Source organism: Mesoplodon densirostris, chromosome 16 (assembly GCF_025265405.1).
Source record: "Mesoplodon densirostris isolate mMesDen1 chromosome 16, mMesDen1 primary haplotype, whole genome shotgun sequence".
Lineage (NCBI taxonomy): Eukaryota > Metazoa > Chordata > Mammalia > Artiodactyla > Ziphiidae > Mesoplodon > Mesoplodon densirostris.
This window is the reverse complement of record NC_082676.1, coordinates 42,924,177-42,949,586: the sequence shown is the minus strand read 5'-3', so window position 1 is coordinate 42,949,586 and position 25,410 is coordinate 42,924,177. Positions and strand designations below refer to the sequence as shown.

Here is a 25,410-nt window from a genome sequence, read left to right as displayed (position 1 = left end):
GAACTACCATTTGACCCAGCAATCCCACTACTGGACATATACCCTGAGAAAACCATAATTCAAAGAGTCACGTACCACAATGTTCATTGCAGCTCTATTTACAATAGCCAGGACATGGAAGCAACCTAAGTATCCACTGACAGATGAATGGATAAAGAAGATGTGGCACATATTTACAATGGAATATTACTCAGCCATAAAAAGAAACGAAATTGAGTTATTTGTAGTGAGGTGGATAGGCCTAGAGTCTGTCATACAGAGTGAAGTAAGTCAGAAAGAGAAAAACAAATACCGTATGCTAACACATATATATGGAATCTAAAAAAAAAAAGGGTTCTGAAGAACCTCGGGGCAGGACAGGAATAAAGATGCAGACGTAGAGAATGGATTTGAGGACACGGGGAGGGGGAAGGGTAAGCTGGGACGAAGTGAGAGAGTGACAGTGACATATATACAGTACCAAATGTAAAATAGATAGCTAGTGGGAAGCAGCTGCATAGCAAAGGGAGATTAGCTCGGTGCTTTGTACCACCTAGAGGGGTGGGATAGGGTGGGTGGGAGGGAGACACAAGAGGGAAGAGATATAGGGATATATGTGTATGTATAGCTGATTCACTTTGTTATACAGCAGGAACTAACACACCTTTGTAAAGCAATTATACTCCAATAAAGATGTTTAAAAAATAATAATGTCTACCTCTTTGATATTAAATAAAGGATTAAATAAGGCAATAAAGAAAAAAAAAGTAATGTGTCTTGAATTAGATATATCAAATCCTGAACAGGAAAAAAAAGACATTAGTAGAAAAACCGATGAAATCAGAATAAAGTCTAGAGTTTAGTTAATAGAAATGTACCAATGTTGGCTTCTCAGTTTGACAAAAAGTCCCATGGATATGTAAGATGATGACATTAGGGGAAAATGGGTGAGGTCTATATGGAAACTTTTTATACTATCTTTGTAATTTTTCTGCAAATCTGAAATTATTTCAAAATAAAAGTTTATCAAAAGCAAGCAAAAAATGTCACCTTTGAATTATTTTTACTAATACTTTTTTCACTATTTTTAGAAAGTTTTTGCCCATGTAGTAATCATGAATATAGTCATCATATTTTCCTTTAATGTTTTCATGTTTCAAGGTTTAGAATTTCATTTTACAATTTTGCCTCTGTGGAGTTTATTTCAGTGTATCTAATGAAATAAAGGTCTAATGTGATATTTTCTCATATATTTAATTGATTTCTCTAAAACAATTCATGACGTAAGATATCCTTTACCATTGATTTGATATGCTTCCTTTATCACATATAAAATTTGTATGTGTGTGACTTTTGGTTACTGGTCAAGAAGAAGTAACAGGGATTGGATTTACCCACTTGCCTGAAACAACCAAAAATTGGGCAAAATATCCAAAATATACTTTTATATAAAAATATAAAATCAGACAAATTATATGAAATAATGACTCTCAAGACAGTGCAAGCAGCAATGGATAATGGTAATCTCTGAAAGACAGGAAACAATGAGATGAGCCCCATCTTGCCCCAGCTTGTAGCCTAAGGAGAGCTTCCAGGCCATGTTGCCTGGAGGGAAAACCAGGCAGAGTTCAGTAGTCTCCTGGCTTGAGGATACAGTGCTGGGGACCCAGGGAGACTAAGATGTGTAGAGTTTTCAGGGCAGGGTATTGGAGAAAAGAGAGCTGCATAGAGAGAAAACACCGGAAATCTGCAGAGGGTGCTTAATCTTTAGCTGAGTTCCAATCGGAGGAACGACTTGGTATTGAGAAAGAATCCTTTGAAAAGAGAAGTAGGAATAATCCTCAGAGTTCAGACAGGAGCAGAAAGATTTCCTCTTCCCACCAGCCATAATAACACTGGACAGAGTACTAGGAAGGTGAGGAAAATGGAACAAAGAACATATGGGATAAATAGAAAACAAGTAGCAAAATGGTAGAATTAAATTCTATCATATCACTAATCAAACTGAATATAAATAGTATAAACACCTTTTAAATTAAAGAGCATATACAGGTACCCTTTTAGTTAAAAGGCAGAGATGGTCAAATGGGACAAAAAATTATGATCTAACTATATCCTGTCTTCAAGAAACCCACTTTAAATAGAAAGACACACAAATAAGTTAAAAGTAAAAAGAAGGAAATAAATATACCATGCCAACTCCAACTTTTAGAAAAGCTGAATAGCTATGTTAATATCAAACAAAGTAGATTTCAGAGCAAAGCATATTACCAGAGATAAAAAGGTCATTTCATAACAATTAAGAGCTCAATTCATTAGGAAGACAAAATGATCCTAAACACTTATGCATCTAAAAAGAGAGTTTTGAAATATATGAAGCAAAAACCAATAGCGGTGCAGACAGAAGAGGCTGTAACCACCATTGTAGTTGGATATTTCAACAATCTTCTCAATAACTGATAAAACAAGCAGACAGAAAATCAGTAAGGATGTAGAAGAACTTAAACAACACTATCAGTCAACTTGACTTAATTGATATTTATAAGACTCCATCCAACAGCACTATAGGGGAGGAAAAACTCCCTTTGACCCTTTTAGGTTCTGTGGCTGGCCCAAGAATTAAACTGACAAAAGGAAGATAAACAGGAGAAAAGTGTACAGATTTATTTAACATTTTTCCATGTAGATGGGAGTCTTCAGATGCGAAATGAAGACCTGAAGAAGCTGTTAGGCCCCAAAGCTTATATACCTTTTTACACAAAGAACACTGAATTGTGTGGATGTGACAGGCAAAGAGGCTTGGGCTAGGGGCAGTAAATTGTAGAACAGGGACCAGAGAATATATCAGGAAGCTAGTGGAAGGTAAGGGTTATTTTAGTAACTTTGTACAGGTGCATTTTGGCATTGACTCCCAGTCTCTGATGATAAGAATAGTCTTCTTTTCCTGGTGCAGGGAAGGTGCCTTTCTCATGGGAAACTATGCCTGCTTTTATGTAAAAAGGGGGTCAGAGAGCCCTTCTTATCTGCTGTGTCTCAAGTGCCTTCAGCTCAAAATAATCAATAGGCCAAAGCAGCATATTTGGGGATGGCAGTTCTGAACGCTTGCAACAAGAAAATACACATTCTTTTCAGAATAGACCATATTCTAGGCCAGAAGTTTGATACTTTCAAAAAGATGCAATTAGTACAAAGTATAGTCTCTGATTACAGTGGAGTTAAATTAGAAATTTATTACAGAAAGATATCTGGAAAACCCCAAATATTTGGAAACTAACACATTTCTGAATAATCCCTGGGTCAAAGAAGAAATCAGAAGAGAAATTAGAAAATATTTTTGAACTGAATTAAAAGGAAAATATAACATATCAACATTTGACATTCTAAGCAGAGCTTAGAAGGATATTTATAATAATAAATGCTTATAATCAGAAAAGAAGAATGGCCTTAAACCAATAATTGAAAGTTCCACATCAAGAAATCAGAGAAAGAAGATCAGAATAAACCCAAATCAAGCAGAATGAAAGAAACAGTAGGGAAAATCAATGAAACTAAAAATTCATTCTCTGAAAAGATCATTAAAATTAACAAATTTTTCTCAAGGTTGGCAAAGATAAAAGAAGATACAAATGACTAATATCAGAAATGAAGGAAGGGACATCATTACACAACTCACACAAATTTAAGAAATAAAAAGGAAATAAAAAATCTTTACACTTGGGAATTCCCTGACAATTCAGTGGTTAGAACTCTTTGCTTTCACTGCCAAGGGCCTGGGTTCGATCCCTGGTCAGGGAACTAGGATCCCACAAGCCATGCGGCGCAACCAGAAAAATAAAAAAATAAAGTATAAGACAAATTTGCCTGATATCAAAATATATGTTAAAAATTTTATACCCATAAATTTGATAACCTAGGTGAATGGACCAATTCCTTCAAAAACTACAAACTACTAAAACTGAATCAAGATGAAATAAATACTCTTAATATTCCTATAACTATTAAAGACATTGCATTTGTAGTTCAAAATCTTCCAAAAAAATAAATTCCCAGTGTATTAGTTTGCTAGGCTGCCATAGCAAAAGCACTATAGACTGGGTGGCTTAAACAGCAGAAATTTGTTTTCTTACAATTCTGGAGGATAGAAGTCTGAAATTAAGATGTCAGCAGAGTTGGTTTCTTCTGAGGCCTCTCTCCTTGGCTTGCAGATGGCTGTCACACATGGCCATTTTCTCCCCGTGTCGTCACATAGTCTTCTCTCTGTGTGTTTCTGTATCCTAATCTCTTTGTGTAAGGATACCAGGCATATGGGATTAGGGCCCATTCTAATGACCTCATTTTATCTTTATTGGCTCTTTAAAAATCCTGTCTCTAAATAAAGTTGCCTTATAAGGTGTTGGGGGTCAGAACTTCAACATATGAATTTTTAGGGGATACAATTCAGCCCGTATCACCAGCCCAGATGATTTCAGTTGTGAATTCTACCAAAACTTTAATGGAGAAATAACACCAATACTATAAAATCTCCCAGAAAATAGAGAGGAAAACTTCCCAAATAATTTTATAAGGCTAGCATTATCCTAGCATCAAAACCAAATAAAGATAATACAATAAAAGAAAACTACAGAGCGATATCCCTCATAAACATAAACATAAAAATACTAAATGAAATATTAGTACATCAATTTCAGCCATATAAAAAAGAATAATAGACCACCACCAAGTGGGCTTTATTCCAGAAATGCAAGGCTGGTTTAGCATTCAAAAATCAATCAAGGTAATCCTATTAACAGTCTGGGGGGGAAAATAAAACACATGGTCGTATCAGTTGGTATAGAAAAAACATTTAACTCAATTCAGTACCCATTTGTGAAAACACTCAGCAAACTAGAAATAGGAAGGAACTAACTTCCTCAACTTGATAGAGGGCATCTACAAAATACCTACAGGTAATATCATACTTTATATTGAAAGATTGAATGTGTTTCCCCTAAAATTGAGTACAAGGGAAGAATAGCCACTCTTACCACTCCTGTTCAACATAGTACTGAAAGTCTTAGCCAGTGCAACAAGTCAAGAAAAAGAAATAAAAAGCATACATATTGGAAAGGAAGCAGTAAAACTGTCCACATAATTATCTGTGGAGAAATCCCACTAAATCTATAATAAAACTGCTAGAACTAGTAAATGTGGTTATTAGCAAGGTCACAGAATACAAGGTAAACACGTAAAAAATAATTGTCTGTCTATATATTAGCAATGAATGATTGAAAACAAAAATTAAAAACATAACACAATAGCTCCCCCCAAATAAAAATTTTAGCTGTAAATCTAACAAAACATGTACAAGCTTTGTATGCTGAAAAGTGCAAAACAGTGATGAAAGAAATCAAAGAAGACAAATAAATGGAGCAACATACCGTGTTCATGGATTGGAGGACTCAACAAAGTAAAGATGTCAGTTGTTCCCAAATTGATCTAGTATGTGTAATAAGGAATTCAGTGTCACCCAAAGAGAGGTCTAGCCATTGTCCCTGGCTCACTTCTAAACTTGGCATTTCCCAAATGTCTTTGTTATTCATCATGGGCCCTTCAGACCACACCTGATAGTGTATGCTATTGAAGTTATTTGTGGTAGGCTCCTTGGACCACATGATATGAGCCCAGTATCTGGGGTGGGGAGGGGGTGTGTTGCTGGAGTTGAAGTCAATCACATGGGCAGTGAATCGGTCAGTCATGCCTACGTAATGAAACCTCCATAAAACCTCTAGACATCAAAGCTTGAGTGGACTTACCTGGCTAGCATTTGTGTGTGTGTATTGTTACACATCATGGCTCAGAAGACATAACATCATGTATGACTCCACAGGGAAAGGATGACCATTTTAGACTCTGCCCTATGTGTTTCTTCCTTTGGCTGGTTCTAATTTGATCATTGTACTATGGTTCCATTGGGGGAAGCTGAGTTTTAGCAACTTTGACGTAATCTAAAATTATTTCACAGTGGAAAGAAAAAGAAAAAAGCTATTAGATCTTTAATCCCTACTCCCACCGTTCTGTATAGCCCATAACTTCCTTCCTCTACTTGGCAAAGACCAGAGGTTTATTATCTGAGAAGTGGGTATGGGTTGTAGTGGATGGGGGCCACTAGCCCAGCTGAAGGCAGGTGAACTGTGCTGAAATAAAATGATTATTTATATTCTGAATACAGAGACCCACCCCCAGTCCTCTTCCGTACTAAGCCCCCATATTCAGACAACCTCCCGCTGACAATCCTGACCAGACCAGGGAAAGGACTTAAAGATCCTGACACCTGGGTATTTCCAACGAAATGGCCCTGTCAGATCATCTTCCATGCAAGGCCACAGTCTGTGGGTTCACACATTTCAACCAGCTGCTTAGTCCTCAAGTTCTAAACATGAGTAGAACACCAAGTACATCAGGCTAAGGACATGTTCTAATGTGAAAAATTATTATGCAAACAACTAGCAAGCACCTGGGAGGAAACAGAGACAATTCAGGAAAAGGAACACTTTAAAAAGAACAGTCATTAATAATCTCAGAGAAGTAAGAGAGCATAATATGTTCATTAAGCAGGAACAGATGCTACTTAAAAAGGGGGGGGGGACACAGAACAAAAAGGAACACCTGGAAATTAAAAGCAATGATAGAAGACATGACAAATGCAATAGAATGTTTGAAAAATAAATTGAGAAACCTCCCATAAGGTAGAGCAAAAGGAGATGGAAAATAGGAGAGAAAAAGATGAGAAAATTCAAGGACTACTTGAAGCAGTCCAATATCCAAAGAATGGAAGTTCTAGAGATAGAGCACAGAGAAAAAGAAGGATGTATAGGGCTTCCCTGGTGGCGCAGTGGTTGAGAGTCCGCCTGCCAATGCAGGGGACACGGGTTCGTGCCCCGGTCTGGGAGGATCCCACATGCCGCGGAGCGGCTGGGCCCGTGAGCCATGGCCACTGAGCCTGCGCGTCCGGAGCCTGTGCTCCGCAACGGGAGAGGCCACAACAGTGAGAGGCCCGCGTACCGCAAAAAAAAAAAAAAAAAAAAAAGAAGGATGTATATAAGGAAATTAACAGATCCAGAAATTTCTCCAGAACTGAAGCTACAAATGAAAATAAACCCACACCATGGCCACTCATTCATTCATTCATTCGTCCATCAACAGATACTCTGTCCTCACCTGGACTTTCCTGTGCATGCATGGGGAAAGAGAGATCTCTGGTCTCTCTTCTTTTTCTTCCAAGGACATCAGTCCTATCAGATTAGGACCCTACCCTTATATCACCCCGTTTAACCTTAATTACCTCCTTAAAAGCCCCATCTCCAACACAGTCACATTGAGTGGCAAGGGGTTACGGTTAGGGCTTCAACATATGAGTTTTGGGGAAACACAGTTTAGTCCATAACAACTCCCAGCACTGATTTCATAGCAAAATTTATTTTTGAAACATATGCACTTTTTAGATATATAATAATATGTGCAACTACTTATTATTTTATTAACTACTGTTATACATTTTGAGTTGGTGTCAAGTCTCTTTGCATCAGTCAGAACGTCCACAGTGCTGTAAAAGAGTAATCGTGCTTTTCACAGGCAATTTCACAAGTACCCAGTTAAAGTGAGGGGAGAATAAAGCTATTTTTGGACATGCAGGGTTCTCAAAATACAGCTCTTCTGCCCACACACCCCCTTTTGTTGTGCTATCAGAGAGTACACTCCAACAAAATGAGGGGAACAACCAAGAAATACCAAGAACTGGGACCCAGGAAACAGGGCATCTGATCCAGGAGAGAGGTGAAGGGACTCCCCAGAATGATGGTGCAAGGGGGTCCCACACCGATGCCTGTCATCAGGGCCAGAGGGCAACAGGTCCTCAAGGGAGCAGGTCAGGAGACACTGGGAGAGGGTTTTTCAAGAATATGAAATTGACAAATATCTGTTGCAGTGGAATATGGGGAGAGGAGTTGTAGACAATTCGAGGGGAGGGAGGAGGGATGAATAGGTGGAGCACAGGGGATTTTTAGGGCAGTGAAACTATTCCCTAAGATACAGTATTCCCTAAGATACTGTAATGATGGATACATGTCATTATATATCTATGTCAAAACCCTTAGAATATACAACACAAAAAATGAACTCTAATGTAAACCATGAAGTTTAGTTAGTACTAATGTATCAATATTGACTTGTCAATTGTAACACATGTATCACAATAATGGGGAAACTGTGTAGAGGGAAAGAGGGTAAATGGAACTCTATACTTTCTACTTGATTTTTCTATAAACCTAAAAACTTCTCTAAGAAATAAAGTCTTTTAATTTTTTTAAGTGCAATGAAAAAACCGAGAAATTTGTTAACTCCAGGGGAAAGAGTTGTTTTTAAAAGGAAAAGGATTCGTAAGATATGCCAGGGACTATCTGTGTAAATGCAATGATGACTTACCCCGGAGTATGATATTAGCACATTGTGAAGATGGGGGATGGGATGGGAGTGTGGGAATGGTGGGGCTGGGATGTGAAAGAGGGCAAATCCTCATCTTCCATAGTGAGAGGTCCACAAGGCTGCCTAAAACTGCAAAGCCATGTGTCAGGGAAATGTGGGGTGGCAGTGGGGTGAGCCTTGTAGAACTACTTTATAAAGAGTATGCAAAACAAATTTTTAGTAAAAATAAAACCTTTAAAAACAATTCAGCTTCGGGCCTCCCTGGTGGCGCAAGTGGTTGAGAGTCCGCCTGCCGATGCAGGGGATACGGGTTCGTGCCCCGGTCTGGGAGGATCCCACATGCCGCGGAGCGGCTGGGCCCGTGAGCCATGGCCGCTGAGCCTGCGCGTCCGGAGCCTGTGCTCCGCAACGGGGGAGGCCACAACAGTGAGAGGCCCGCATACCGCAAAAAAAAAAAAAAAAAAAAAAAACAATTCAGCTTCAAAAATATATTCAGGGCTTCCCTGGTGGCGCAGTGGTTGAGAGTCCGCCTGCCGATGCAGGGGACACGGGTTCATGCCGTGGTCCAGGAGGATCCCACATGCCGCGGAGCGGCTGGGCCCGTGAGCCATGGCCGCTGAGCCTGCGCGTCCGGAGCCTGTGCTCCATAACGGGAGAGGCTGCAGCAGTGAGAGGCCCGCGTACCTCAAAAAAAAAAAAAAATATATATATATATATATATATATACATATATATATATATGTATATATATTCAATCTCAGTGCTGTTAATTATTTCAAAAAAACATTAGGTTTGTTGTAGAAATTTTCCTGTTGTTTTGAATAGATTCTCTCCCTGCCCTCTATTTTTTTTAAGTGGAAAAATTATTAATTTTTAAAGTTCTTCCTCCTTTATTGAACTCATTAATTTCAGAGCTTGTTTTTGACACACTTGGATTTTTGAAGTATTTGATAATATGTGCTCATACTTATTCCTTGATAATCTGTGATAATATTTACTATTGTTAAACATTTTGTGTATGTTTCAGATCTTTTTGTATCAGTCAGAGTTTCCACAACACTGCAAAGTAGTAATCATGCTTGCTGGCATCCTTATATTCTTGATTTTATAGAGAGGCTACAGTCAAAAGTGTTCTGTACTGTAAATTATACTGTTGGCTGTTGAATTAAGATGTAAATCTTTATCGGGCTAAAGAAGAATCCTTTTAGTTCTAGTTATTGTATTTTATCAAGAATAAGTATTAAATAGCATAGGTCTTTTGAGGCTTCTTTTGAAATTATGATTTTTCTTATTGGACCTAGTTTTTATGTCATTTCATAATATTAGACATCTTAGTAGTCAACTGTCTTCAATACCTGGGATAAATTCTAGCAGGCCATGACTCTTTAATGTATGGTTAGATTTGGTTTGCCGCTATTTTATTCTGTATTTGTCATTGAGGTTTGGGCAGACTTTTCCTCGTTTCTGTTGCTGTTTGTTTTCTCAGATTTTGGTGTTAGGGTTCTAGCTTTTTTCCCCCTTTTCTTTGTATAGCATCAAAATCATTTATTTGAAAAGTATAAGGTGTTCTTGTTTAGGACATTGGACTGAACCCACGTTTTCCTTTCCTTTCCCCTAATTCCCTTTGAAATGAGCATAAAGAAGTACAAGGAGATATGTAGGCTGGGTGGGAATTTAAGAATGGAGAGAAATCTTAGCTGACCAGAGATACTGAGGAACTGCTGGAGGATTCTGCAGCCTTGATCCAAGAGGTGCTGGAATCGGCGGGGGGTCTTCTGCTAGGGGCCCCAGAGAAGTCTCAAAGCCAGAGTGCGGGATGCTAAACAAAGGGGGAGAGGGCACAAATCCAGGTACAATCTCCAGGTTGGTCTGTGGAGTAGCTGCAGCATGGTAGCCGGTCCCCTGCCCTGCCCTGACCCTGTGTGTGCCAACAGCAATATCCTGCCTGTGGATTTCATTCACCCAAGACTTCATTGACTATCAGAGCCACCATCTTTTTTTTTTTTTTTTTCCTGCGGTACACGGGCCTCTCACTGCTGTGGCCTCTCCCGTTGCGGAGCACAGGCTCCGGACGTGCAGGCCCAGCGGCCAGGGCTCACGGACCCAGCCACTCCGCAGCATGTGGGATCCTCCCGGACCAGGGCACGAACCCGTGTCCCCTGCATCGGCAGGCAGACTCCCAACCACTGCGCCACCAGAGAAGCCCCCACCATCTTTTTAGGTAGCATTAATGAAATGATGACACAGTGTTTTCTTAAGACTTAGAATTCTTATTTTTTTTTAATTTTTATTGAAATGTAGTTGAATTACAATGTCATGTTAGTTTCAGGTGTATAGCAAAGTGATCAAGTTATTATATACATTATATATATTATATATATTCAGAATATATATATATATATTCTTTTTTAGATTCTTTTCCATTATAGGTTATTACAAGATATTGAGTATACTTCCCTGTGCTACCCAGTAGGTCCGTGTTGGTTATCTATTTTTTATATAGTAGGGTGTATATTTCAATTCCAAACTCCTAATTTAACCTCCCCCCTCCCCTTCCCCTCTGGTAACCATAAGCTTGTTTTTTACATCTGTGAGACTTAGAATTCTTATTTTTATACCTACACAAAGATTTTTTTAGAATTTTTAGCAATAGATTTTTAAATCATATCTTTTTGTTACACATACATGAAAAGAAAAATATAAGTGAAGTGATTGAGTAAAGGATTGATTCTCAAACTGGAACATACATCAGTATCACCTGGAGAGTTTGTTAAGATACAGATTGCTGGGCCCCACCCCCAGAGTTTCTGATTTGGGAGGTCTGATTCAGTGGAACCCCCAAAGTTGCATTGTTACAGGTAAAGGCGACGCTGCTGGTCCAGAAGCCATACTTCGAGCACCGCAGCATGAATGACTAATAACTTCTTCACATTCAGAGTTCACTCTTCTGAATCATTATTTAACTCAAAGTCATTAGTGTGCATGATTTTCCCACAATTTTATGAACACTTAAGAGCATAGGTGGTGCAGTATTGTTAATAAGAATCCATTAAAGGATAAGGGCCATTGGTGCTGGGCTCTTTGGCTGCTTCTGCAATTATACAGAGCCACTTGTAAAAACTAGCGTTATTGAAATATAATTTACATAATATAAAATCCATCCATTTTAAAGGTACAGTTAAATGATTGTTAGCATATCTACAGAATTGGTCAAACATTGTCACAATGTAATTTGAGACCATTCCTGTCAGTCCAAAAGAAAGCTATAGATCTGCCTTTTCTGGACAGCCAGTGTAAATGGAACTACACAATTTGTGTTCTTTATGTGTTTGGCTTTTTTTCCACTGAGCATGTTTTGAGTTTCATTCATGTTGTAGCTTGTATCAGTACTTCATTCTCTTTTTATACCAAATGGTATTCCATTATACAAATGTGCCATATTTTGTTTATCCATTTACCAGTTGAGAGACATTTGGGTTTTTTCCACTTTTTGACTATAAGAATAATGCTGCTATGAACATTTGAGTACAAGTCTGTGTAGACTTTTTCATTTCTTTTGGAAACGTACCTAGGAGTGGAATTCTGAGTCATATGGTAACACTATGCTTAGCATTTTGAGGAACTGCCAGACCGTTTGGCAAAGTGGCTGCACCGTTTTACATTCCCACCTGCAGTTTATGAGGGTTCTGATTTCTCCACATCTAAGCCAACAGTTGTTATTATCTGTCCTTTTGATTGTAGCCATCCCAGTGAGTATGAAGTAATACTTCATTGTGGTTGTGTTTTGTGTTTCCACGATAACTAACGATCTCAAGCATCTCTTTGTGTGCTTATTGGTCATTTGTATCTTTTCTTAGGACAAAGAAGAGATCATTTGCCCATTTTAAAATAATTTAACTTTTTATTATTGAGTTGTAAGGGTTCTTCAAATATCCTGGATATGAGTCCCTTATCAGATATATGATTTGCAAAAATTTTCTCCCATTCTGTGAGTTGTCTTTTTACTTTATTAATGGTACTGTTTGGAGCATGAAAGTTTTAAATTTTGATGAAGTCCAACTTATCTATTTTCTCCTTAGTTGTTTGTGCTTTTGGTGTCATAACTGAGAAACCATTGCCGAACCCAAGATTATGAAGGTCTTCTCCTCTGTCTTCTAAGAGTTTTAGCTCTTACGTTTGAATTTTTGATTCATTTGAGTTAATTTTTGTATATAGTGTCAGGAAGGAGTCCAGATTCATCTTTTTTCATGTGACACACGATTTTCCCACCACCATTTGTTTAAAAGGCTATTCTTTTATTATTGAATTTTCTTGGAATCTTTGTTGAAAATCAGTTGAATATAAATGTAGAGATATATTGGGGGGGGTATCTCAATTCTCTTCCATCTATCTATCTATCTATCTATCTATCTAATCTTTATACCAGTACCACTTACTGGCAAAACTTACAGCACTAACATTGTAACAAGTTTTGAAATCAGGAGTTGCAAGTCTTCCAGCTCCTGGGTCTTTTTGAATTTTCATATGAATTTTAAGATCAGCTTCTCAATTTCTGCAAAAAATCTAGCTGAACAGGCCCACTTCTTATTTTTGCTTTTGTGAACATTGTTAAACGTCTCTTTCATTTCATCCACTCTCCTTGTCCTCAACCCATTGCTTTCTGTAGCTTAGGTTGTCATGTTTTTCTTATAAACTGTTGACACTTGTTTTGGAAGTATTGATGCAGGCACTTTTAATATCTGGGTGGGTTAGTGGCAGGACAGGTTGCCTCTCCTGATAAAAAGACTCAAGAAAAGTTCCCTTTTTGCCCTAGTGATTTGAGGTGTCACCTTTATCATACATTAAAATTCCATGTGTACTTGCATTTATTTCTGGATATTCTGTTCTTTTCCACTGGTCTGTTTATCTATTCATGTACTAACACTACACTATTTTAATTATCAAAGCTTTCTAGTATATTTTAATACCAAATAGGACTAGTTGCCTTTCAGTTTTTATTTTGTGGTGGTTTCCTGGCTATTACTGAATGCTTATTTTTCCAGATGAAGTTTATTGTCATTTAATGATATTTTCTTTGTTACCTAATGTTGGTTAAGTTCTGGTAAGTATACCACGTGTGCTTGAGAAGATGGATTTTCTATTATCAGAGGTGAAGTTTGATACATATCCATAAGGCCTATGGGGTTTTAAAAAATTATCATATTAATTTCTTTTAGATCCTTACTTATTTTTTGTCCACTTATCCAGCGTCATTGAGCAGGTGAGACTTATCCAAGGGATACTTCAATCCTGATGACTTTGGGATTTAGCCTTTTGTTCCATCAGTGAGATTTTCACTGGTTCATGCCGTGTTTTGTAGAATCTCATCTTGATACCCTGCTCATGCAGCCCCCTGCTGTCCTTGCAGTTTTTCTTAGATTAACACTATGAAGCTTGGCTTCTTTTTCCTTCTACATTCCCATCAATTAGTTGGAAGCTTATTTTCCTGGCAAAAAAATTCATGGTGATCCTGAGTAATGGTTTAGTATCACTTTTGTCATTTTCTGGTATGTACTTGGATCTGGGGATGATGAAGTATCTTGGGATGTGATACTGAGACACTGGGACAGAGTTGTGCTGAGGATTCTGGATACAGTCATGAGAAGATAGTAGGGGAGGAGCTCAGAGGTTTGGATAAGGGTAGCCTGGAAAACATTGGACAAATGCTTGACAGAATTGAGGTTAACTTCACGCCAGCCCCCTTCTGTTTCTCCAGGTTTGCATTTGGCACATCTGGTTCCCAGGGAGACCTCTAGAAGGCATGCTGGGAGGAGAGTGAACTCCATGGCTATTTTAGTGGATTTTCACCCCCCTACCCCCAGGCCCTCTAGGGTCCCTCTACTCAGCAGTCAGCAGAGACTGGCAACTGGTGATAAAGAAGACTGGCATTTCTTAATGCCCCAAAGACCAAAGCTCTGTGGGCACTGGCCCTCCGTATCCTCAGCTCCCAACTGCTACCCCTTTGTAACCTATTTTCTCCTACAAAGTGTCTTTTATGAACTTTTTTCCTGAATTTCCATATAGAGGTGGCCTGGAGTGACTGGTGTCACCTCTGGCTTTCCTTCCATGACCTTAGAGCTACGGGGTGAGACCCTGCACACTCCACATGTGTGGGGGAAGAGGTAGAGAGAGAAAGGGAAGCACTGTGAGCTCTTCTGGAGGGAGCAGGAAATTCGTTTGCAGACAGAGGCAAGGTAATCTGCAGTACCAAGTGAAGACCTGTGTGATGAAAGGAAATCATGCTGCCAACCTTGAACCAGTGATCCCGGATGACATGCATTTTTACAAAGCCTGTGTTTCGATCCACTTCAAAGGACTCACTGGAGTTAGTTTTGTAAGTTTCCCAATCCATCAGACAGCTGGGCTTGTGGAATAATATTTCATCTTGAAAACAGACTTATCAGGGAGAGGGTAAGAAGAATCAAAGACACAGGAGATTTATGACCCCACCCCCCACCCCAGGTCAAGCAGAGCAATCAGCTTGCCGTCATCACTTTAACCTTTCTGTTGTGGGAGTCTCGGCCTGGGCCTCAATCGTGGAGTTCACCCTGGTGTGGAGGTCTCCCCACTTGGGACATGGACACGTGCATGAGGGAAGGGGACACCCTAATGGCGACTCAGGACACAGCAGGACAGCAGTCCATTCACCTTGTGTTCCCCCTTTTCTCCCCTTTGTTTTTCTCTCTCTTTTCTTCTCCCTCTTCATCCCCTCTGTGGGTGACTTGATTTGTTTCTAGAACTCTTGGAAATAGGAGCAGTAACAAAAAATGTGAAAAAAAGTTTTTGTGCAATTCTTAGGGAGCCACTGAGAAACCAAGACATTTCCACCTTGACCGACAGCCTCGGTCCAGCACTAGCATTTCCAGCACGTCCCCAGCTCTGGCCATAAGCCCTCAGAGATCCTCGCAGCACACGGGATGATGCTGAGATGATGTGTGTGAACCCAGGAACCCAGGATGCCGTGGAGGAGAGCAGGACTGTTTCATTTAATAGATGCGGAGGCAGACTCAGAGAAGGTTACTGGCGTTGGATTAATCGGTTTTCAGGAGAAGTCATGATAGAAACAAAGTATGGGAAGCTGGAAATAAGAAGAACGAATGGAAAGGAACTTAGCAAACTGGAGAAAGCGGAAACTCAAGCTTGCAGTGGGGAAAGGCTAAATGTAACATGGCGGTGCCTGTCTGAACTCCAGAGGCCACAGGCATCTCTGAAAGTGGAAATACAGCTTGGGTTCAAAATAAGAGGGTTGTTGGAAAGTCTCTAAGAAGAAGTTGAATCTCCATGTCCTCCCCAACACCCTGCAGCTGTGGTCGACTCTGTCCACTTTAGCAGAACCTTGCAGGGCTCTTCTTTGGAGAGCTTGATCTAAGTGGAATCTGGACTCTGGGGCACTGGGCCAGAGTACTGCAGGGAAAACAGGGGGATTGAGTACAAATGAACACACCGAATGATATAGCGTCCCAGTCCTTGCCTTCCCTCTGCTGCTTAGAATAACTCATAGCCAGAGTTATACATTTATATACAATTACTGATAGATGTAGAAAACAAGCAGATGAAATAATGAGACAATCATGATTAACTCCAAGGTGATGTTGCATAAGGGAGAAATTGTTTCCATAGTACACCACTCAGCCATGAATAATACTTACATAGGTTCTGAGTATTGATTTCACCCAAAATTATAACAACCTGTGGGAAGGTTTATAAGAAAGTTAAATCCTCATCTTCCGTATTAGGAAGTCAATAGTTAATACTTAAAACTAAACAATCAAGAAATAGGATAAATATGCCATTTTCTAATGTGAAAATGGTGCAAAATGGTGAAAGTATTTACTCTGTGGAGGGAGAATGGGGGAATTTATTTTAAAGTTTTGAATGTGAATAATAGTAGTTAATAAGACTTGATAAGGTAGCTGAATTATAATTATAATATGTGTTATATACAATATATGTGTAAACCCACACATACATAAAATGTTATAGGGTGGAGAGGCTGTCACAGGTTGAAAAATATGTTAAAGTGCTCAGATGTTTAGGAAATTATACCTTATATTTTCAGACCTTAATCATAAAATGTTCTGAAGGTTCTAAAGCCAAACATCTATCATCATGGTATTTAAATGAAATTCAGCAAGGAGAAGGTAGTATTTTGACTACTCCTTCCCAAAGTTATAAGGTTTCTTCCAACAGTACAGCAGGAAAATACATTTCAGTAATTGATAAGTATGTAACTCAAATGAATCTTGAGGCCCTAAGTACAATGAAGAAACAATAGTCAGCAATTAAGTTTTTAAATTCCAATGTTTACTTATTTAAAGAATATTATAGTGGGTCCATTCATAACCCACAGCCACTGTTCTTAGAATGTCTGTTCCTCTCCACTGAGGCTCCCTCTCACCTCTGATTACTTGAGTCAGCTAACCTTAAAACCTTTGATTATTCACCCTTTACCCCAACTTATCTCTAAGCATTTTACCTCTCCAGTCCTGGTGTCTTTCTACCCATTCTCCTGATTTCATATCATCAAAGCTCTTCTTGAAAGGTGTGGGCAGAGAGGAAAGACAAAATTGTCTTCAGCAGGTAAAAGAGAAGAGAGTCCTGAGACTTTTAATTAATGAATTTCATTCTCATCACAAATGCAAATACTTATTATTAACAAATTCCCCATTTTGATAAACAAGTAACGTGGTAACTTAGGTATCGTTCTTTTGAATGTCTTCATATAAATATTCTATGAAATCATGCATGTAAATTATTATTTTGATAAAAAATGATTTTAAGAGAAATTGACTCATACACAGTGACTCTGAAATGGAAATCACTGAAAATTTTTAACGAGAAGTTTTTAAACGTAGAAATGCACAAGGAATAAATAATAACACCGGTGCCTCACCACCCAGAATTAATATATGCTAACAGGTTTTCATGTTTGCTTTAGGTATTTTTTATTTTAAGAAACCAGAGGTCAACCGTTAAATTAAATGACTAAGGAGCAGAGTCAAAAGATTTGAAGAGGTTATATAAGCAGAGGAGGGAGTTAGTAGGGAAAGGAAGGTAGGAAGGAGCAGTGTTATGAAAGTGAGTCCATGAGGCCCACAGAAGAGAGGCACAGAGAGGTATAGCTGGAAACTTACAGCAAAATTCATAACTGATGGTGACTTTAATGTTAAGTGAATAAAATTAGTCATAACTAATTTTCAAATGAATAAATGGCACTATTTATATAAATTTATTTAGAAAGAGGGGGAGTTGAGTAGGAAAATCATATACTTAGTTTCTATAAGAAAACAACTTTTTTTTTCCCCACGTGTTCAAGTTGTTTTGATTAAAAAAACGAAACTCTGGAGCTTCCCTGGTGGCACACTGGTTGAGAGTCCGCCTGCTGATGCAGGGGACACGGGTTCGTGCCCCGGTCCGGGAAGATCCCACATGCCGCAGAGTGGCTGGGCCCCTGAGCCATGGTCGCTGAGCCTGCGTGTCCAGAGCCTGTGCTCTGCAACGGGAGAGGCCACAACAGCGAGATGCCCACATACCGCAAAACAAAACAAAACAAACAAACAAAAAAACCCACGAAACTCTGGAAGGCAGGCTTTATTATATGAAACTATATCTTCTTGGATGATCTGTTCATTGCTTGATTAAAACCATATCTAGGAAAAAAATCATTCTTTTTAGAAACAATTATTCTTGTAAATTTGCCCACATATTAACCATTTTCAATACTCCTCATGCCTTGTTGTAGATTCAGATTTCCAAGACAATTATTTCCCTTCAGCTTAAAGAACTTCCCCTAGCACTTTTTGCAGTGCAGGTCTGTTGGCAACAAATTATCTCAATGTTGATTTACCTGAAACTCTCTCTTCATTTTCAGTTTTGAAGAATGGTTTTTACTGGGTATAGACTTCTGAAGTGACAGTTTTTTTCTTTCCATGCATTAAATATATTATTTCATTGTCTTCTGTACTCCATTTATCAGAAGAGAAGTTGCTTGTCAATCATTCCCCTGTATATGATACCTCATTTCTGCCTGGCTACTTGTAAGATTTTCTGTTTCACTTTTATTTTTACCTGTGATGTGGCTAAGTGCAGGTTTTTGTTTTGTTTTGGTTTTGGTACTGATTCTTTTTGGAGGCTTGTTAAGCTTCTAATATATGATGTTTGATGTTTATAATTAAGTTTGGAAACATTTTGGCCAATATTCCTTCAAATATTTTTTATTCTCTATTCTCCACCTTTCTCCTGAAACCCCAATTATACATATATTAAGATGTTTAATATTCTGGCTCTATTTGGTATTTGATATTGAGATTCCATTCATCTCTTTTTTAAATACTTTACTCTCACAGATTCTTTTTGGATAATTTCTATTTATTTCTCTTTAAATCAATAATCTTTCTTCTTTTTCCCCCCATGTGATCATCTGTTAATCTCATGCTATGATTTTTAAAATTTTTTTTCATATATTGTATCTTTCAGTTCCAGGAATTCTACTTGGTACCTTTTTAGAGTTTTCATATCGTTTCTGAGATTCTCTGTCTCTTCCTCCAGTATATCCATTCTTCTTGTAAAACCCTTTAACATATTTATCACTTAAAGTCCTTTCCTCCTAAATACTAAATGTGGATCTTCTTTGTTGACTGCTTTTTTTCTTTTGACTTGTCATAACATTTTCTTATTTCTTCATATGTATCGTACTTTTTTATTGTATAGACATTGTGGTTGATTCATTGTAGAGAATCTGGATTCTGTTATCTTCCTCTGAAGAATGTTGGGTTTTGTTCTAGCAGATCTAGCAGATCTGCTGTCAGATCACCTGAATTTTGTGAAGGCTTGGTTTTAGGCTTTGTTAGGGTGGGTCTATTTGAATTTTGCCCTTAGTTCTAAGGTATAGCACTTAGTCCTGGGATGTGCTTCCTAATCATAGGGCATGGCCTTTTTAGAGTTTTGTTGAAAAGCTTGAAGTGTTTACCAAACTCCTCTAATTTGGAGAGACTTGAACTCTAAAGTGTGTCTTTCTATTGAAATTTCTGCCCAGCATTTTCCACCTTCCAGCTCTTCTTTTCCTGTGGGCTCATTAGAGTCTCTCCCTATGGATATGCATTTACAAAGTGAGCAAGGACTTGAGGGGGTATCCATATATAGATTTTTGGCCCCCTCCTTTCCCATATTTTCCCCACCTCTCAATTGCAAATTTCTCTGGCAGCTCCAAACTCTCATCTCAGATTCTTCAGCCTAATAAGACTGCTGCTTTTTGCTTGAACTCCAGTCCTCATGCTCCAGGCAGATTGGGGAGTGCCTTCAGGAGAAAAGCTGGTTAAATGTGAATCTCACAGAGTTTACTTCCATTCTTTCAAGGCTTGCATCCCCCTAATTTCTGCCTGCTTTTGGTTACTCTCTGAGGACATTATACAGTTATTTTAATATTTTGTCCATAACTTATAGTTGTCAGCAAGTGGATTTCATCTGATACAAGCTACCCTGCCATTATCAAAGCTGGAAGAAAAAAGAATTGATAAATAAAGTAGTCATGTCTACTATCACTACCTTCTATTCCATATTATACTGGAGGTCTTAACAAGTACAATAAAACAAGAAAAAAGAAAAGGTATATGAATTGGAAAGGAAGAAACAGAACTTGAATTATTTGTAGATGATATGAAAATCCAAAATAATCTATAGAAAAAGCCTTTATAATTACTATAATTAGTAAGAGTTAAGGAAGGATGCTAGGTATTAGAGTAGTATTTTAAAAATCTGCTGCTTTCCATAAATCAGCTTCAGGTCTTTTAAACTATACTTTAAGAACATTAAAGATTTGTCTCAGGTTTGGAGCAACTTTACCATCCCAATTCTTGTTGACATTTATCTGCTTTCTTGAAGCAATCTGAGTTTTGTTCTCTGTTATTTGCTACCAGAAGAGCTTTGGCAAAAGAGAAGAGATTTCTCTGTGATCAGATATAGAGAAGATGGACAAGGGGTGCCTTGCTCATGGGGGGTGGTGTGGGCCTGCTGGAGTAGAGTGAGGAAGCTAAACCAAAATGAGCTCTTTGGAGGTAAAAACTGTATCTTGTTGACTGCTGTATCCCCAGCTGCTAGCACACTGGGTCTCATGCTGACTAAGTCAGTGTCTATTGGCAGAACATGGTTGTGCTTGATAAGTATTTGAAGGTCTCACAAAGAGGAGGAACTGACTCAACCTGCAGAGGACGTCAGTGCCATCTGAGGACAGAGTGGTCAGAGTTGGAGGACCTTGAACTCCTGCCCAGAAGGATTCAGGCAGTGGTTGAATGAATACCTGGTGGAGGTTTAAAGAAGAGATTCAAACAGCAGCTAAGAATTTGTACTTTGACCTTCAGGGTGGAAAATGGAAGAATAACTGAATAGTATTGTGGTAGCCAGCCTCTGAGATGGCCCTCAGTGACTCTTGCCTCCTGGTTTTCATGTCCTTGTGGTCCCTCCCACATTGACTTGGGGCTGGCTCTGTGACTGATAGAATATGGTGGCAGTCATGTAGGTGACTGACTAAGACCAAGTCTTAGAAGGCATTGCAGCTGTTAGCTGAGTCTCTTATATCATTCACTCTGGGGGAAGCCAGCCCTCAGGCGGTAAGGACACATAGAGTCTTGTGGGAGGCCCATGTGGAGAGGAACAACCTTGCCAGCATCAACTTGCCAACTCTGGGAGTGGGCCACCCAGCAAGCATACCCTTCTGCCCCAGTCAAACTTTCAGATAATTCCAGCCCCAGCTGGCATCTGATTACAGCCCCCACAAGAGACCCAGAACCAGAACGACTCACTGAGTTGCTCTTGAATTCTTGACCCTTGAAAACTTTGAGAGATAATAAATTACTATTATTGTTTTAAGCCACTCAGGGTTTTTGGGTGATTTATTACACATAACCTTTGAGATTTGGGACTGTGGGATCTCACTCCAGTTCTCTTTCACTCTAAGGATCTATGCTGTTTTTACATTTTATCACCTCCCTCTGGGTTGCCTTTGACTTGCCACCAGAGACAAGTGTTCTGGGCAGCATCCCAGTCAAGGATCTCCTGGAGGACAAGGATCACTGCCCCATGTTTGTATTACTGCTATTTCAATGCCTACACAGTGTAGGTGCCCTTTAAATTGTTTTTGAAGAATGAACAAATAAAGGTGAGTTTGTCAGAAACAGGTCCTCTGGCTCTTTGGTGTCTCTTCATATTCTTCTGATTTTTAGTCTTCCTGACATACTACTCAGCAGAGGGCAGGATAGTGTATCCCTAAGATGCAGGAAAATTCATCTGTTGAAATAGGGAGTTTTCCCAAGTTCCATGGCTCTGTTATTTTGGGGATAATTGCTTCTTGCGATAAGCCCCAGATTGATATATGACCAGAAAACTATACCCACAAAACACAGCTAAGCATTTCTGAAGCTGAGGTATCTAGTGACTGTTGGTGCAGATACACAAATTGATTTACCTCATCTTAGAAATAATACAATGCCACCTCCATTAGCACACAAAAAAATTTGGATAAATAGAATTTATTTTCATTCTGATTTCCAATAGTAACCAAAATGTTTGAAGATGGCCCAGAAAGCCCTGAAATATCCAGAAAAGATGCTGTAAGAACTATGAAAAGAAGAATTAATCCAGAGCATAAATGAACCTTGAAAACATTATGTTAAGTGAAAAAGGCCAATTACAAAGGACCACATATTGTGACTCCATTTCTATGAAATGTCTAAGATAGGCAAATCTGTAGAGACAGAAAGTAGATTAGTGGTGGCCTAGGGCAGGAGAAGATTGGGAAGCTGGGGGATGACAGCTAAGGGATGAGGAGTTTCTTTTTGGGGGTGATAAAAATGCTCTAAGATTAGGTTGTGATGATGGTTGTAAAATTATGTGAATGTATTAAAAACCATTGACTTATATACCTTTAGTGAGTGAATAGCATGGTATGTGAACTATATCTGAAAGCTTTAAAAAATAATCAATGATGTGCAGCTAAATTTTTATATTCATCTTGTTTATCCCCCCAGTTTAGTCTCTGAAAATATGTTAGTCATCAGTGATGGAGATGATGACTTTCCAAGGACCAAACATATCATTGTCCAGACATCATGGATAGCACCCATGTAGAGACATGTCTGTTCCAGCACTTGGCAGTCAGTCTATCTTCAGATCATTGCCATGGTTTTTGTGAGGGGCCCATCTGTTGTTCCCATTCACAGATAATGACCAGGCTGGGAAAGAAGTCAGTGTTCTCATTCTCATCACCAGCCCCACTGCTGGAGCCATGGAGCCAACAACTGGAGGTTGGCATGGTGTCTTCTAGCCCTGCTGGCATTTGTTTGGGGTCTGCAAGAGCAGCCCCAGGACAAGACAAGTAGGAAGGCTTTGCTTCCAATTCTTACCCAACTTGCATCCAAGATCTGCCTTCTTCCAGTTTGTACAATGGCCCCTGTAGTAAGCACCTTCAGGAAGGTGGCACTTCCCAGAACCAGTAATCTCAGCAATTTGAGGCAAAACAATATCCATCTTTGGAGGAAGCAGCCCTGGCTAGAAACTAGGAGGCTTGGCTTCTAGTCCTGGCCCTGCTATTTGAATTGACCTAAATCACTCCCTGAGTTCTCACTGACCTTGGGTATGTCAGTAAATCAAATTTCATATGGGAATCAATGCTTAGAACTGTAAGGTCATCCCCAGTTCTAAATTCCATGAGCTGTTGGTTTACCCTCTTGGGGACAAACGTATTTCACCTGTTGAAGGCCAACAGAAAAGGCAGTGAATCTCCACTTGTCTCTTTCCTATTTGCTATCTCTGCTGCTTGTAATTGCTGTAGAGCAATTGAAGAGCTTTGGTTACTTTGCCTACTGCCCAGCCAAGGTGCCTGAGCCTTTGTGCCCACCAGAAGGGGTGAGGCCAGGGGAGTGACGGGGCTCCAGAGAAGCTGCCTTTGACTGCTTGAGCCTTTTGTTTGGCCTCCATGGTTTGCCCCATATCTCAGGCAAGGGATATGGGGCAAACCATATCCCAGTGTCACATAATGGGATTCTGCTCATTATATGACATTGGCAGGAAAGGAATGTAACTTAGAGCATCTTGGATGGCATAGTGCTTGAAAGAGCATCTCAGTGTTTTCTTGCTACTTGCACGTAGTGATGCTTGGTGTTCTTTCAGGGTCTTTGGTCACTTAGAGAGAGGAAAACAGCACAGTTGTCTTCAGGGATGCTCCTTTCTAGTCCTCTGGGTCCCATTATCCCACTGGTCCCCGTTGCAGAGGTTCCTCCAGCAGAAGAATGGTTTGCACTCAGCAGGCCTGAAGACCCTTGTGAGGAGCCTCATTGAATAAGCCTAGATGGAAAGAACCCTTGTCGAGCTGCCAAGCTGTGATTCAGCATATGTAATACATGTTCATCGTACAAAATATGGATGATACGAGCAAAGAGAAGGAAAAAGTTACCCATAGTCTCACTGCTTAGAAGCCACAATAATCAATCATTTCCCATTTTTGAGCATTATTTTAAGGACTGGGCACTCTGCTGTGTAATTGCAAACATTATGTAACGTAATTTTCACAACACCTCTCTGAAGTTTGTGCTATTATTTCCCTCTGCAGAGATGAAAACTGGGGTTTAGAGAAGTTAGACAACCTACCCAAGGCAGCACAGCCGGTAAGTGGCAAAGCTGAGATGAAAATCCAAGCCTGGCTGACTCCAGGGTTGATGTCGTATGTAATCTAATTTCCTAACATTTTGTAGTCTTCTCTGCCAGTCTTTTTGTCTGCACAGTTTCTGTTTCTTTTTATCCTTGCATAATCATGGTGCTGCTGGGTTTTCTGGGGGTCTTCTACCTGCCAGACCCCCAAGCCCTTGGGGCTTCTTGGCTGTTGGATCTCTGCAGAAATCCACACCATAGAAACCGTTTCTGGAGGACTCTAGTGCACTCTACCAATGTGGCAGGTCTGTTTCTGTCTGGCAAGGAGAAGACAGAGTCTCTTTTTCAATCTTTCCTCAGTCCTTAATCTCTTAAAGCTTTACTTGCAATTCCTTTGTCTAAAAAGCAAAGACCAAAGAGAGTTACCTGTGTCTCAGATGATCTCCACGGGGTGGTTCAGAGAGCCATGCAAGGAGCCAGGAGGGCTGGCCACATGTGCCGGCTCAGGCATGTGTGGGCTCCCCAATACCTGAGGCATACAGTAAGGACATTGGGGTACACATCCCAGCAGCCCTGGGATGGGGGAGTGTTGAGGAAGGGTCTGTGTGGGGCCCCTGCAGGGAATGCAGCCAGACTCTACCTCATGAAACTGCAAACGTCCCTGCCCAGGCAGGGGGCTGCAGTTTGGGGCTGCAGCATGGATACAGCACCCTGTACAGGGTGCGGTACACCAGGCCTTCCCTCCCATCCTCACTGACTCCTGGAGCTCGCTCTATTGCCACCCCCCACCCCCGTGTCTTTTTGTTCCTTCCAGTTTTCAGGAACATCAAATAAAAGCTCTTTCAAGAGGCTCCCTTGAGGCCAACAGCCAAGAAACCACATTTTGTTCTGCCGTTCCAGCAGACGAGCCAGCTTGATGGGATTTGGCCCCTTTAACAGAGAGGAGCTCTTCCCTGAGATTAGACTGTTTTGGGCCTGATTGCTCAACTTCGTAGGACATCAGGCTTAAGCCATGAGAAAAAATATTATAAAGAAAAAGTGAGGGAGACCTTCAAGATGGCGGATGAATAAGATGTGTAGATCACCTTCCTCCCCACAAATACATCAAAAAATACATCTACGTCTGGAATAACTCCTACAGAACACCTACTGAACGCTGGCAGAAGACCTCAGATTTCCCAAAAGGCAAGAAACTCCTCACATACCTGAGTAGGGCAAAAGAAAAAAGGAAACACAGAGACAAAAGAATAGGGACGGGACCTGCACCTCTGGGAAGGAGCTGTGAAGGAGGAA

General features: G+C 39.8%; 1 protein-coding gene across 1 annotated transcript in view; it reads left to right on the top strand.

Annotated features, from left to right (window-relative positions):
- Positions 1–25,179, top strand: part of LOC132476085 (S-adenosyl-L-methionine-dependent tRNA 4-demethylwyosine synthase TYW1) — a 211,834-nt gene extending 186,655 nt beyond the window's left edge. The window contains exons 16-17 of the mRNA XM_060077809.1: positions 24,080–24,134; positions 24,932–25,179. Coding sequence (XP_059933792.1) covers positions 24,080–24,085 — 6 coding nt within the window. The 3' untranslated portion in view covers positions 24,086–24,134; positions 24,932–25,179. The remainder of the gene's footprint in view (positions 1–24,079; positions 24,135–24,931) is intronic.
- The last annotated feature ends 231 nt before the right edge of the window (positions 25,180–25,410 follow it).